Here is a 15,838-nt window from a genome sequence, read left to right on the forward strand (position 1 = left end):
TTAAGGCGAGGCTCCTACAGTGGTCATGCAGGAGTTGATTTAACTGATGTCACTGCTACACAGAGAGGGGGATGTATGAAGGTGCTCAGAAGTGACACCGACATGTTCAGAGTGATGATGCTGTCTGTTAGAAAACAACCCATCTGTCTGTCACTGAAGGTCACCGCTGTCAACTGTACATGAAGATTCTTCCAGCTGTCACAGTTTGGGATGGTGCATGTGTGTGTCCAGAGCCTCCACCTGAGAAAAGGTGTGGTCCTGATTCAAGCTGGTGGAGATGAACCCCACCACCAGGAACAGGTCTGCTGCTGTGTATCAGCTCTGTTTAGCCCATAGGAAGACAAAGCTACAGAGAGCCGGAGCTGAACACCTGAGCCTCAGAGAAGGTACAGATAGAATAATCATCAGAGAGAGAGAGAGAGAGAGAGAGAGAGAGTGTCATGGGAATCCCCCAGCAGTCTAGGTCTATATATCAGCATAACTAACACAAGACGATATGGCTGTGCTTCCTTGAATGACTGCCGGCTGGGAGACAGCTGGATTCCATCAAGGCGAGGCTGCAGGTCCTGATCATATCAGTCACAGGGTTCTGACACATAACAATAGTTAGACATGTGGACATGTGCCATCTGGGTTATATACTGTATATCCCTGCTGGACAGGTCATCCTCAGGAAGCTGGTGTGAAGAGCTACTCTGGTAAACATGCTGACTTTGTACTGCTCATCATTTTCTCCTCCACATCAACTTTACAATAAAAATGTCTGCCTGAGACTCTTGGTGATCATCTCTCCAGCTCACAGGATTTCACAAGTAACACAGGAATGCCACAGGGGACTGCCCTGTCCCCACTTCTGTTCACCTCTGAACCATGTGACCTGCAGAAGCTCTGAGGGCTCTGCAGTGGTGGGGTGTGTTTGAGATGAGCAGGAGGTGGAGTACAGGGAACTGGTAGCTACCTCTGTGGAGTGGAGCAATAGGAACCATCTGCTCCTACATGTGGACGAGACCAAGGACATGGTGGTCAGCCTTAGGAGAAGGAGAACCTCCACTAAGCCCATTATCATGATGGGTGTGGAGCACTACATGTACTTGGTAAATGGACTGCACTTATATGGACTCAAAGCTTTACACTACAGTAGAAGCCACATTCACACACATTCATACTGTGCTACATCAGAGGCAGTTTGAGGTTCAATATGTTGCCAGGACACTTTGACGTGCAGACAGGAAGAGCCGGGAGTCAAACCGCCACCGACCTGCTCCACCTGAGGTGCTGTGCTGTGTGTGTCCACTTGAACAACAGACTGGACTGGAAGACCAACACTGATGCTGTGTGACTCTGCTTGTTGAGGAAGCTCAGATCTTTTAAAGTGCAGCAGCTTCTGGAGATCTTCTACTAGTCTGGGGTACTGAGGCCCCTTCCACCATGCTGTGGTCTGCAGGGGGAGCAGCCTCTGTGCCAGATACCAGCAGGATCAATTAAGTCATCCGCAAGGCTGGACCATCATTGGTCAGAACATTTTGAGTCAGTGAGGAGCAGGAAGTCTGAACAAACCATCCCATCCACCCACAACACACTGCTGAAAAAGAGGAGCTGGTTCTAACAGACTCAAGGTGACACAAAGTGAATGATGTTTCAGTTTGATGCCTGATGCTCCAGGTCGTTGAGCCCCAGGATTGGTTGGGCACTGCACTGGGTTGACATTGGGCAACTGGCAGATTGTCTTGTCTCTGGAGTCTAAAGAAGAAACAGACATCTCACCTCAGTTCAGGTTTTTCTGTGTCCCAGTCACCTTCCAGTGCCTTATGGACTCTGTTGCATTCGCATCCTGCATGTGCATCCTCCTGCTGCAGTGCTGGAATCACTGAGGCAGGCTGTGCTCACTGTCTGGGTACCACTTGGGTGGTGGGCAGGTGCTCCCTCCAGTAGATGAGACTCATTCACCATAATCCATTATGGCAACATACAATTTGTAATTAGTGTAATTGACAAAGCAAAGCACAATCTTAAATCTTAAAAATCTTATCTCAAATGAATCCCATGCATTAATGTTGTCATATGAGTCATGACTTTGCAGAAACTGAAAACCAGACAGGATGGCATGTATTTATTTATTTCAACATATCACAAGTTTATTTACTCTAAATGAATGTGTTTAACAGAAAATGGAGGTAAAATATATTTTGTCTTCACAAGTTCGACTTAACATTATCGTTACATAATCTAGTTAACTTCATATTTGTCTTTGTTCCTCCAGGGAAGTTGATGCTGATGCTGTAGACAGTAAAGACGGAAAGTCGTAATCAAACCCTCGTATACAGTGTCAAAGGACATGAACACAAACCACACAAGGATTTCAATCTCAATTCTTCTGGCTTTCTTTAAGTCACTGATTAAGTCTATAAAAATGTCTGTTGGAAGTTCTCTGAGCCCAAAGTAATGTGTGTAAACTATGTCATCATCTGTAGAGCCGAAAACATGCATTCTTCCACCTGGACTGTCACAGTTTGGGACAGAGCTTGTATCTGTTCAGAGCCTCCACCTGTCCAGTGGTCTGGGAGCTGAGAAAGGTGTGGTCCTGATTCAAGTAGGTGGTGAGGAACTCTGGGAAATCTCTCTTTAGGACCAACTCCAGGAACATGTCTGCTGCTGTGTGTAAGCTCTGTTTAGCCCTGAGGAAGACAAACAGAGAAACAAGAGCTGAACACAGGAGCCACAGAGAAGGTACAACAGGAGGAGAGGGCACTATAGTATAGTGTAGTGTAGTGTAGTATAGTGTAGTATACTGTAGTGTAGTGTGGTGTGGTGTAGTATACTGTAGTATAGTTTAGTGTAGTGTAGTGTAGTATAGTATAGTGCAGTGTAGTGTAATGTAGTGTAGTGTAGTATAATATAGTGTAGTGTAGTGTAGTATAGTACAGTGTAGTGTAGTATAGTATAGTATAGTATAGTGTAGTATAGTAAAGTGTAGTGTAGTATATTATAGTGTAGTATAGTACAGTGTAGTGTAATGTAGTATAGTATAGTGTAGTATAGTATAGTGCAGTGTAGTATAGTATAGTTTTGGGTAGTGTAGTGTAGTATAGTATAGTGTAGTATAGTATAGTGTAGTGTAGTATAGTATAGTGTAGTGTAGTATAGTGTAGTATAGTATAGTGTAGTGTAGTATAGTATAGTGTGGTGTAGTATAGTATAGTGTAGTGCAGTGTAGTATAGTATAGTGCAGTGTAGTATAGTGTAGTATAGTATAGTATAGTGTAGTATAGTATAGTGTAGTATAGTATAGTGTAGTGTAGTATAGTATAGTGTGGTGTAGTATAGTGTAGTATAGTATAGTGTAGTGTAGTATAGTATAGTGTGGTGTAGTATAGTATAGTGTAGTATAGTGTAGTATAGTATAGTATAGTGTAGTATAGTATAGTGTAGTATAGTATAGTGTAGTGTAGTATAGTATAGTGTAGTGTAGTATAGTGTAGTATAGTATAGTGTAGTGTAGTATAGTATAGTATAGTGTAGTATAGTATAGTGTAGTATAGTGTAGTATAGTATAGTATAGTATAGTATAGTGTAGTATAGTATAGTGTAGTATAGTATAGTGTAGTATAGTGTAGTATAATATAGTATAGTATAGTATAGTGTAGTATAGTATAGTATAGTGTAGTATAGTTATAGTGTAGTATAGTATAGTATAGTGTAGTATAGTATAGTATAGTATAGTGTAGTATAGTAGAGTGTAGTGTAGTATAGTATAGTATAGTGTAGTATAGTATAGTGTAGTATAGTGTAGTATAGTATAGTATAGTGTAGTATAGTATAGTGTAGTGTAGTATAGTATAGTACAGTGTAGTATAGTATAGTGTAGTATAGTGTAGTATAGTATAGTATAGTGTAGTATAGTATAGTATAGTGTAGTATAGTATAGTATAGTATAGTGCAGTGTAGTATAGTATAGTATAGTATAGTATAGTGTAGTATAGTATAGTGTAGTATAGTATAGTGTAGTGTAGTGTAGTATAGTATAGTGTGGTGTAGTATAGTGTAGTATAGTATAGTATAGTGTAGTATAGTATAGTTTTGGGTAGTGTAGTGTGTGTTTACCTAACAGAAGGACACAAAGTGCTGAGCTCCTTTATCACTTCCTCAGTTAGCTCAGTCACCAGTCGCCGACTCACCACCCTGCTGTCGTCCTCTAGCTGAATCTGATGACGGATCCACTGCCACACCTGACACACACACACACACACACACACACACACACACACACACACACACACACACACACACACACATATTGTGTCATACTCTTAATATTCAGAAATATGGATCAGGGGCTGATTTTGTCCACATCTAGAACATGGGACTTTCAATGGTTATGTTGCCTTATTGTACCCTGGTCTGGGCCTCTAAATGTATCTTCTGTTTTGAGTTCTTTTTTGTTTTAGGTGTTGCACACCTCCCAGGCCACCAGGGACAGGACACACTAACATGGTGGCCGTATAAAGCTGATAACTTATAAAAGAAACAAGTGTTTTCACTCGACTTTCTGCTCACTAACTTGATGCTACGTGTGTTTTTATTGCTCATATGTATGTTGTATCATGACAGTAGGAGAAACAAGTAATAATTACAAGTAATAATAACAGTTCAGATCAAGAGGAAGTTATCTAATCAACCAAACTGCAGCAGTGAGCCCTGAAAAACTCCGGACAACTCAGGACAACTGGGACCAGTCTCACAGGCTGACAGACATAAGCTAAGAACACTATCTGATTGTAGAACATGACAGACTCTGGTGAGCCCTCTTCAGTGTTCTTCAGCATTCAAGCTGTAGTTGAACATGTACAGGAAGTGTGGAGGGCAGCGTGTATGTTTGAAAACTGGTGTCAGCAGTAGCCGAATTGAGTCTTCAGGTTTGTTATACTGAACAGTTTCAGCCATGTTATCAGAAACCAACCACCTTACTCTGTTGTAATACATCCATATTCTCAGTGGAGAGCACATGCAACTATGGTAAACACAGAGGGGAAAACTTGAACCAGTCATTCACCAGCCACACGGCTTCAAGTTACCATTAACCAGCACTCAGTCACTCCACTCTTCTACAGTCTACTACTCACTCTATCCTTTCAGTTGGTTTGGTAACATAAAGAAGGTAAAAGCTTTTGTCTTCTCATACTTTATAGAGCAGCATATGGCCATTTCCTGTAGACAGTATATAACAGTGTGGACCTGCTACATATCAAACTCAACAAAGGTTAGTTAATTCATTTAGCACCACTGCAAACAGAAAAGAAACAGAGGTCAGGCTTCCACCAAGGCCAACGTCAAACATGCACCAGACTTCAGAGAAAGAAAAATCTAAACCAAATGATCTGGATCTGCCCCAAAAACTACACATCGTTTCCAGGGAAACCACCAGAGTATGTCACAAAGAAGTTCTTGTCTTTCAACACTTACTACTGCAGGTTCAGACCGGGAGAATTTCAAAGCAACTCACAGTAGACAAGACTTACTTTTCTGCTGATAACTGGGTTGATGTTGAGATTAAATAATATTCATAGCTCAGGGTAAAGTTAGTGAGTGTTATCAGATCTCACACCTGTCACCTGTCCGACCCACATTATCCACAAGGAACTTCCTGTGTCCTGTCTTACAAAGGAGCACAAGTGCACCAAAGTAAGCCTGGAGATGAAGCTAACAGTTTCCCATGTGTAACCCAAAATGCTCCCACCAACCGGTCAAAAGTGGACCCCATCTGCAGCTACACAGCAGGTAAAGTCAGCACTCAAACATCACGACATGGATGGCCAGTTACAACAAGGGAGAGGAGGCAACAAGGCAACCCCATCTCAGTATTGATGCTTTGTGGTTGAGAAGGTAAGAGAATTGTGGGACATGGAAGCATTTAGAACCAGCTTCATTATACGAGCCACGTAAGATGTTCTAACATTTCCCAGAAACTTTCAACCAATGGTACAGCAAAGACCCTTCTGTCCATCTCCAGCAGACCTGACACACATTCTTGTCGGCTGCAAGCCGAGTCTTACGCAAGGCTGTTACACCTGGTGGAACAACAAGTTACTGAGGGGTTCAGCAGCTACGCTGGAGAGCAGATGGACAACCATCAGTGCCTTGCCTCTTCTGTCATTCCATCTTGCATCTGTAAGACAGTTTGTCTGTGCAGGTGTGAAGCAACCAAAGGTCTGTACTTCAAATCTAGAGACCAAAAAGCTGGAGCAGAACGAGACTGGATGGTATTGGACCAACCTCAGACCGGACCTCGTGCTAATTATTCTTTGCTGTGTTTTGGGCATAACACGTAATAAACCAATCACAGTGCATCTCCCATTCCCATACTGTATTGCTATTATATTATCATAATGACACAGTGATTCACACAGACTTAGATTCTATTTGCAGTCAGTTGATTATATATTGTAAGTGACCAGTGAGTCCAGTCCTGACACAGGCAGCAGCTCTGTGACTCTGAGGGACAAGGCCGGTCTGAGTGAATCAACGCGCTGCTCACAGCTCTACAGAGAAGTAACAGCACAAATCACACAGTTAGAAATTAGATGTGATATGTTGAGAAGTGTGAATAAATCTTCAGTTCGTTATGAAACTGTGGACAAATTAAGGTGATGAATGGGTAACACTGGAGGATATACCAAGTAGTAAGAAAGAAGCTTCTCTGCAGAGCCTCATGTAGAGACAACATGTCACAAAGAAGCTCTTCTGAGGCTGCACTGTAATGTTCACCTGACTGATCCAACATCTAAGAGCATCTTCAGCTCACTCTGCTTGTGTGAAACAGACAGAGTGTGTGTGCTGTGTGTATGTTGGCACATGCTGCTCTTTTGACACTGATGCCTTAAAATATCAGTGAAATACTGCACCGCTGACTTATGACCGGGTTTTTGCTGGTCAATAGTATAATCACTTCCACACCTCATTTTAAGACTAACGCGCCCATGTGCGCACCGATGAGCGCAAGTGTCTTTGCAATTTAAACAATGTGGGTGCTGGACAGGAAAATGACAGCTATGTTGGTCTGAAGTCTGGTTTGTGAAGCTGAGATAGAGATAGAGATAGAGATAGAGATAGAGATAGAGATAGAGATAGAGATAGAGATAGAGATAGAGCCCAAGAACTTTAATTACACTAAACTGGCAGCTGATGCTGAACAACATGTCTGGAAAACTAAAGTCTGCCCAGATAAATTTGGTTGCTGAGTTTTTTTTGGGCAAGTCCACTCGCAGGCTATTTAAGGACATGGGCGTCCAAGGACAGACCCAGCATCAGGCCATAAGAGCCCGTCGAGGTTTATGCCTCGATGTCACCGATGATCTTCTAATTTCATCTATAGACATCTCAGTATGATCAGTAGTATAGCTGTATAGTTAATTGCCTAATTACATTCTCGCCCACCATTGCTCAATTCTTTACACAATTTATTTGATCAGTTATTGATTAACTCTGTTCTTTTGCTCCACTTTTCATCTTGGTGATTATCAGACATCACATTTACTCTGTGTTAGTAATTAGTAGTTAATGCAGATCTTTGTTTAGACTCAGTCGTCTGTTGAATCGATAAGCCTCTGATATTAGACTTATTGGATTCATTGTATTAATTAATTAATATATTTATTAGTAATTCCTCTATGGAGGTGGTGCCCCCATAAAAATAACTTAAAAATAATGCTACATAAATTAAGGTTACTAATCAACATATTGGTGATGACAAAGGGATCCATCTGAATATATTATTTTTGGTAAAAAGCTTCTATGTATATAACATTGATTCTTTATGACACTAATACTTTATAACATTGAATTTTTATAACATTAATTCTGTTGCTCTGCACTTTTTGACTGAGCAGGAACTTCCTTTAGCTCCTCCTTTATCTGCAGACAACGCAGGTCAGACAGGTGACAGGTGTCAGGTCTAATAACATTCACTAACTTCAACTTAGCAGTGTGCCTCTGTATCTTTTGATCTAGACACATGTATAAAGTAAGCACTCTGTGGTGTGGGCTTGGTGATGCTATATTTGGATCATTTAATACTGAACCCACCTGTGATCTGGAGATCTCTGCTGTGGCTGAATCTTCCACCTGACCTCTGTAGAAGAAGAGGCCTTTACCTACAGAACAGGACATGGTTTAAACAGTCTTCAGTCCACACAGTGACAGTGACAGTAACTAAAGACTGGCTGTACTCACCTGAGAGCCAAGCATTGATAAAGAGGACACCGACTGTAATGTTATACTTTAAACCGTAAAGAGTGACTCCTCCCTGAGGAAACACAACGTTCATCACATTATACTTCATTATCATTATACAACATATCCTCAGTCTTTCATTTATCACCCTATCATGAAAATCTGAGGTCAGTTCTCAACCCAACTTAAATCATATTGGAGATTTTTGTGGGCTCCACCACCATCATCATCATCATCATCATCATCATCATCATCATCATCATCATCATCATCATCATCATCATCATCATCATCACATCAGAGATAATATCTCTCCATCATCATCATCATCATCATCGTCGTCATCTCATCAGAGTGAATATCTCTCAATCATCATCATCATCATCATCATCATCATCATCATCATCACATCAGAGATAATATCTCTCCACCATCATCATCTCATCAGAGTGAATATCTCTCCATCATCATCATCATCATCATCATCATCGTCGTCATCTCATCAGAGTGAATATCTCTCCATCATCATCATCATCATCATCATCGTCGTCATCACATCAGAGTGAATATCTCCTGAGAGAATTATGTTCATCCTCCAGTCGAGTTCAAGCAGCTGTGGATCTGCTCTGGAGGCTCGTGGTGGACAAACACCTGACCAAGTTCAGCTGTGGTGGTTGTGTCACCAACCTGTATGTTGTGTGAGTGGTCTTTCATTTCCTTCAATTACATGAACTAAACCCTGTCCCAGACTTGTGCGGTTCAGCTCTGAGAAAGGTGATGGACTGACCGAAGGCATGGACAGGAGGTCGTCAGGAGTGACTGTGACATCATCTCGAAGCTGGTGAAGTTGATTATCACCGTCAGTGTGGAGATGAAAGAGCTGGAGGAGGTGAAGAATTGATCAGAAAATAGAAGTCATCATTGGCTGCTCTTATTTAAAGTAAACCTTACTCACTTTCTGCATGGGCTCAATCAAGCTCAGGTCATACACCATGAAACCATCCACACCTGCTCTGATCTCCAGTAACTTCAGTCTGAAAGGAGGAGCCAGTGTCACAGACTTCCGTTTAAAAATACACTGTCAAGAGAACTGTCAGTAAGAGCAGACAACAGGAGTGTGGCTGAAGGATGATGATGATACTCTGTAGTCTCAATAACTGAGTAATAACTTTTAATGAGACTGTTAATGCTTCAGTTCCATTCAGTTCACTATGACGGCATCAGCTGTGACAGAGACACTCTGTCCTCAAAGTCATCTGTCTGCTGCACATTGAAGGGAGTATTCGGATCCTTAGCTTCAGTAACATTACCAATAAAGCAATGTAAAAAATACCATTACTACTGTAAGTCTTGTAATTAAAATCCCACTTCAATAAAAGTAAAGATGTAGACATTTCCAATAATTATTTCCACTTCCTTTAAAGTGAAATTACAATTTTGCAGAACAGTGGTCGACAAGTTACAGAAAAAGCTAAACAATTAAGAGCAGAGCAGTGAAAATGCTTTATCTGAAGTGTCTGATTCATTTCTTCATGGGAAGTTTTTGTGCTGATGCAGAGAAAAGATGAATTTCCTCAAAGTAAAATCCCAAATAAATATGAATTCATTATTCTTTCATTATTAGGAACTTTACGGTTGAATTGTGTCCTTGTAGGAAACAAGTTTTTTCATCTTCCATTGACCTGACTGTCACCTCACCTTGACCTGCTCTGCTCTGAATAAAAGACTCTATAAGATACATTTTTAAATGAATGAATTAGTGCGTGAGCTGAATATGGGCTCTGTTTCTCTGGTTAGTTAGCATTAGCATTAGCCAACATAAGCTACTGGTCGTACCAGACCCAGTTATCCTGTAGCAGCTAAACCCCTGACTGTGCTCGGTTGAGAAATATATTATAATATAATATAATATAATCAACTTTACATATAGTAAGAATAAAATGTATTATTAGATAGCCTATAGCCTTTCTTTAATGCCATCCTCAAGACAAACTTTACATTTTAGACCCACTACAATCGTCACTCTTGGTAAAATGATCAGTATATATTTATTTTGGATTCTGTGATTTACATTGTAGCCTGAAACGACTGGTGATGTGTTTTTTAATTATGCCGTCTTACTCCCAGTGAAGGTCTTTGGAGAACCAGAGTGACTGAGTCTTTGTTGACTTGCTGAAATCAGGATAACATCAGCTGCACTAAAACTCCAAATTACTCCAAAAGTAAATTCATCAGAAAGATTTGTTTTATTACCTCAGTCCTGATAACATTCAGTTCCATGAATATGTGTGAAGAGCTCTCACCTGGTGACGGTGGCCAACACTCTCCTGTAGGACTCATGAAGCTGGTCCTGAGGCAGCAGCAGAGCAGCCATCCCTCCTGTGGCCAGAGCTCCTCTCCGATGACACGTCTGAACCAGCAGCTCCATGTAGCTGCGCAGGAAACGTTTCTCCATGTTCACATACTTACTGCGGTCAGGCAGCAGGAAGGCCTGGCGGTGTCCTACAGGAGACACGAAGAGACGCAGACGTTTCTTTTTCATTATAACCTAATAATAATAACTATAATACCATCATACTGATCATCATCATTAACGAATTCTTGCAGTACTTTGACTTTGACTGGGCTCAGAGGCTCAGTGAGAACACAGAGGAGTGAATGGAGCTAAAACTCTCTTCACTCACCAAACTTGTTGACAAAGGAGGCTGAATAATCCCAGATGCCACAGTTGAGTCCTGCTGAATGGTCTTTCAGCTCATACAGAATCTCCTCCATCTCAAATGCTGCTAATACATTTTCAATCAGCACTGTGGCCTTAATGCTGCCCAGTGGAAGGCCAAGCTACACACACACACACACACACACACACACACACAAATTCACTCACATACAACTACAGGAGGTATAAGTCTACGCACATTATTTTATGTAAATACCAACAGGATAATTAGGTCATTTTATAAATGTTTTAAAGACATAAAGAAAAACAGAATTATATCCTGAAATGTCAAACGGATTTCATGAAAGGATCATTTAAAATGTAAAGGGAAATTACTAGAGTAAACCTACAAGAAAAAGATTCAACATTAAACATGAAAGTGAGAAAACAGGAAATGCCTTCTCCACTGTGTCTGTGCTGTTTGGATTTTCCAGGTGTGTGTAAATGTACAGGTGAGGCCTAAAGGTTGTTGTGTGGGTCTGTAACAGTTACAACAGCAGGGGGGGTCTGTGTCCTATGCCTATACTGTGACTTAGTTGAAGTAGTAGTTGTAAAGTACAGTGGAGTATTAAGGACGCAGACAAATAATCTTAGATTTTAAGAATAGTTTCATTTGTGACAAAATTTGGAGAATAGAGTTTTAATTTCACAAAATTAAGTGGAGCATTTTGACTAAAACCCACATGATGATAAAGACGAGTGTAAGGAGAAAGGTGGTGTGTAGTGTTTTATGATTGGACAGGGGATGTTCATGTTACATGTTTGTGTGTGTTGTGTTTGCAGCTCTGACTCCTCTGCAGTGTGAAGGGTTCACCGGTCAAACTCACACCTTCAGGTTGTAGTTATCCCTCACTGGAATCACCTGCTGCCACCTGCTCACTATGTTTTCACCTCTTTCATTTCATAATATTTTGACTTTATTATTATATTAAATACTATGACTCTATTTCTAAAATATTACAACTTTTTAGAGAAAATATTATGGATAATTATTCAAACTTTTTAAATCAAAATCTTGAATCTGGTCATGTCAATCAAAAACAGAAATGTGAGACCTTCTGTTGAGTCCAGACAAATATCTTGTTCCACAGTCTGGCCTCCATGAAGCTCTCCACCTGACAAACAACAAACATGTTACACACATCATCTGTGTGTGTGTGTGTGTGTGTGTGTGTGTGTGTGTGTGTTACTTTGGACAGGTAGAAGAAGGGTCCACTCTTGTTTTCGAACAGAGTCTTTCCACAGTGAAACATGAGGAGTCCAAAGTCAAACAGAGGACCGGGAGCCTCCTTCCCCTCCACCTGAACAACACACAGCCTCTTCTTTATGTTTGCATCACTTTCTTTTCATTAATCAAACTCAACCTGTAACACTTGACACATCACTACACACTGAACACAAACAACACACTGAACACACTGAACACACTGAACACACTGAACACAAACAACACACTGAACACACTGAACACACTGAACACACTGAACACACTGAACACACTGAACACACTGAACACACTGAACACACTGAACACAATCAACACACTGAACACACTGAACACACTGAACACACTGAACACACTGAACACACCGAACACACCGAACACACCGAACACACCGAACACACCGAACACACCGAACACAATGAACACACTGAACACACTGAACACACTGAACACACTGAACACACTGAACACATTGAACACACTGAACACACTGAACACACTGAACACACTGCTAAAACACATTATAGCTCTCAAAGTACTACAAAGTCAAAGCAGTGATTAAGGTCAGTCTGAATAAACTACGTGCACTGACTCATTGAAGTGACTGAAGTGAAACTTGCTGTACTACCATCATGTTGTGCTCCACCATGTTCCAAGCACGAGGACGCAGCATCAGCACTGGAGCCTGAGATATGTGAGGAACATCTGTTAACACACAGAAGGAGGCAGATGAACAATGAGACTGACCCACATCTGGAACACTAACACATCAGCATCCACAATAATCTTTTGTCTATGTAATTTGGCTTTACCAATATCAGTAGCCTATTAGTTTAAAGTGAGCCTCTTACTGGGGAGCTGGTGGCGCACTGCCTTCAGAACATTGTAAATGCCTGTGATCTGGTTGGAAAATGTAGGACAGTTTCCATCATCAAAGTCAACCTGTCAAAATAAAGGAGGATTTCAGATGACACAGCGTTCTCCTGTGAGTTAACTAGTTGATTTGATATTCAAAGGATAAGGCTGTTGTATTTCAGGCTGCTCACACACACTCATCAGCTGTGGATAAACATATATCTGGTGCATTAGTGTGTGTTACTGACTGCAGGACAGTGTCTGTGGGACTCAATGTTATTATTATATTGTTGTTATTGTGCTCTTTAGTGTATTATTAATTCAATTAATTATTGTGTTAACATTATAGGTTCAGATTCTGGTTCTTCATTAATACTTCACACGAATCAAGGGATATTATAGTTAACTTTAATATGACCTCAGCTGAAGTGTGTTCAGGTCTACATGTAAATGATTTCTTTTAGTTTTTTAGGTTTTTTGGATAGCGTAGTGGAGACAGACAGGAAATGTAGTAAGAGAGCAGGGGAATGACGTAGCAAAGAGTCGGGCCAGCCGGGAGTCAAACCTGGGACTCGCTGAGCCCATGTGGTATGAGCCCTAACCATTATGTAAATGATTTCTACATTAGCAGTTAAAGTATTTAATGACCAAGCAGAACAGCACATACAGTTAGTGGACTGGTCTGGTATGGTCACAGGTAAATAGCTCTGGTTTCACCTGTATGCCTTGTGCTGGTGACTGGAGAGCTTTGATGAAGCGCTGGGTATTGCAGGGGGCCAAATCCCCAATATCCACATGTCTCCTCTGGAGCCTTGGGGGTACAGGGAGCACCCTCCAGGCTGGATCTCTCCTGATGTGAGTGGTGTGCCCCTGGAAGCCTGGCAGGTCACCTGACAGGTCCAGGTGGGACTTTCTGGACACTCGCAACCACAAGACCTGAAGAGAGAAAAGAGCATCATCCTGAGCTCAACAGTCCTCCATTCAGGAAAAGAGCTCTCACCACTGTCTTACCTTATCCACCTCCTCATCAAATGTAGAGATCAGCTCATAGAGGAAGAGGAGGGAGTCAGCAGTGAAAAGTGTCTCATACTCTGCTTCCAGGCCTGAGGGGGGAGGGGACACCTCCATGCTGACTATGCCCTGTGGACAAAAGGTTTACATCCACATATTTGAGTCTGTAGGATGTGGATTCATCATGGTAGAACTCCATGTTCACAGAAAGGTGTCAGAGGTCCAGAGATAGAGAGGACCCATCACAATTCAAAAGCTTCATTATCTGAAAAAACCTTGGGACTCACTGTGGATTAAACTGTAACAGACATGTAAAATAAATTCCAGAGGCTTGTTAAAGCGATGACCTGTCAGAAAGAAGCATTTTAACTCCAACAGAACACTACAGCTAGAGACACTGCTCTGAGGTTCAAACTCACTGTGTTTCCTTCCTACAAACATAATGTTGTATTCTGTACAGCCCACATTGTTCATCTAATAAACAGAGTAATGTAGTGATACTCACAGACATGCTGACAACAGTTATCTGCTCACTCAACTGAAGTGGACTTTGGTTCTGGTGACACTGTTTGAACAGGAAGATGTTTGTTTGTATGAGGGGATGGGTTTAAAGTCCTGTAGATTCTCTACTTTGAGACTGCTTGAGCACCGTGTTAGCAGTTTGGTATCGTTTTGAATATCTGACAGTCTGTTTCTGCTGTAAATGGTTTCAGTCAAAATCACCTACAGACTCTTTACTTTGTTGTTTTGGCAGTTTGTGACGTTCTTTGGGTCCTCGGAGTAAGAACAACTTTCTCTCTCCTGTCGTGAAGTGACTGAAGCTGCAGTGTCAGAGTTCTTCTACACTGGACAAGAAAACCTGCTAACATTGTCTTCAGTGTGAAAGGGAACAATCAGCCTTCAGTCCTCGGTCACATGCAGTAGTCCCAGGTGTTTATTGACTCCAGCTCTGATCAGCAGAGTTTGATTTCAATATCCAATAGTGACTATTAGTATATGAAAATCTAACATAAATGTCACCATTTTATTATTGTACCAACGTTAGTTTCAAGCAAATTTTTATCTGCATTCCATAAAATTTAGACATTAGCATATTGAGAGCACCACCCAACAAGACAAAACACACACACACACACACACATGAGGGAAAGAAGACAGTCTAAGACTGATATGATCTTGTACTGGGTATCAGATTATCAGATATAAAACTAGTAGATAAAAACGAGCAGCAAAATCAGACGTAAATTCAAACTGTATCTAGTGTCCTATTGTGTTGTTGTCATGGCTTTGACCGTGGTTTGACATGAACAAGCAATAACGACCGCGCCCACTCAGGAAACAGGAAGTGTACACCATTTGTTATCATTGGCGCTGCTTGTATTGGCTCATCTTTATCTACAGGTAAATTCAGTTATAGTGACGCTAAATTGTGTGTTTAGACCAAAGTGTTTGGATTCTGATTCCGCTGATCAGTTCTGGTTCTTAACGAGTCTCCACCCTGAGTGCTTGGTGCACTTTAATAATTGTAACTGAACCAGATGATAAAAGTACAAAACTCATGAATAAATGAGTGTTAGCACAGATTTGACTGAGGAGGGTGCGGCGTGTGAAGGAGAGGGAGACCGGTACAACACGTCGAACACCAAACACCCATGACAAAACACCGTGCTGGTGCAGGTGTTTTGTCATGCGAGCAGTGCATCCTCCCGTGGCACAGGTCGCTCTTCCGTAGGTGTAGCATCAACAAAACAAAGATAAAATGTATCACCATGCGCAGTCTTCTTCTTCTTCTGTTGGTTTCA

General features: G+C 41.3%; 1 protein-coding gene across 3 annotated transcripts; it reads right to left on the bottom strand.

Annotated features, from left to right (window-relative positions):
- Positions 1-2,095: 2,095 nt before the first annotated feature.
- ugl (ureidoglycolate lyase) lies at positions 2,096-14,655 on the bottom strand. Of its 3 annotated transcripts, none has more exons than XM_023417791.2 (15): positions 14,542-14,655; positions 14,037-14,165; positions 13,743-13,961; positions 13,022-13,112; positions 12,799-12,875; positions 12,136-12,246; positions 12,001-12,060; positions 10,911-11,067; positions 10,530-10,728; positions 9,182-9,260; positions 9,014-9,106; positions 8,227-8,299; positions 8,080-8,147; positions 4,102-4,226; positions 2,096-2,675 (listed from the first exon to the last, which is right to left on the bottom strand). In XM_023417791.2, exons 1-15 carry the CDS (start codon positions 14,545-14,547, stop codon positions 2,504-2,506), a joined length of 1,659 nt encoding a protein of 552 aa, XP_023273559.1. In that variant the 5' UTR covers positions 14,548-14,655; the 3' UTR covers positions 2,096-2,503. The 3 variants fall into 3 exon arrangements, with proteins under 3 accessions (XP_023273559.1, XP_023273561.1, XP_023273560.1); XM_023417793.2 differs by lacking the exon at positions 14,542-14,655 and adding an exon at positions 14,456-14,474; XM_023417792.2 differs by lacking the exon at positions 14,542-14,655 and adding an exon at positions 14,324-14,464.
- Positions 14,656-15,838: the final 1,183 nt, after the last annotated feature.

The sequence above is a fragment of the Seriola lalandi genome, unplaced genomic scaffold (assembly GCF_002814215.2).
Source record: "Seriola lalandi dorsalis isolate HSWRI2012SDOR001 ecotype SW California unplaced genomic scaffold, Sedor1 jcf7180002054578, whole genome shotgun sequence".
In the NCBI taxonomy this organism is placed as follows: Eukaryota; Metazoa; Chordata; class Actinopteri; order Carangiformes; family Carangidae; genus Seriola; species Seriola lalandi.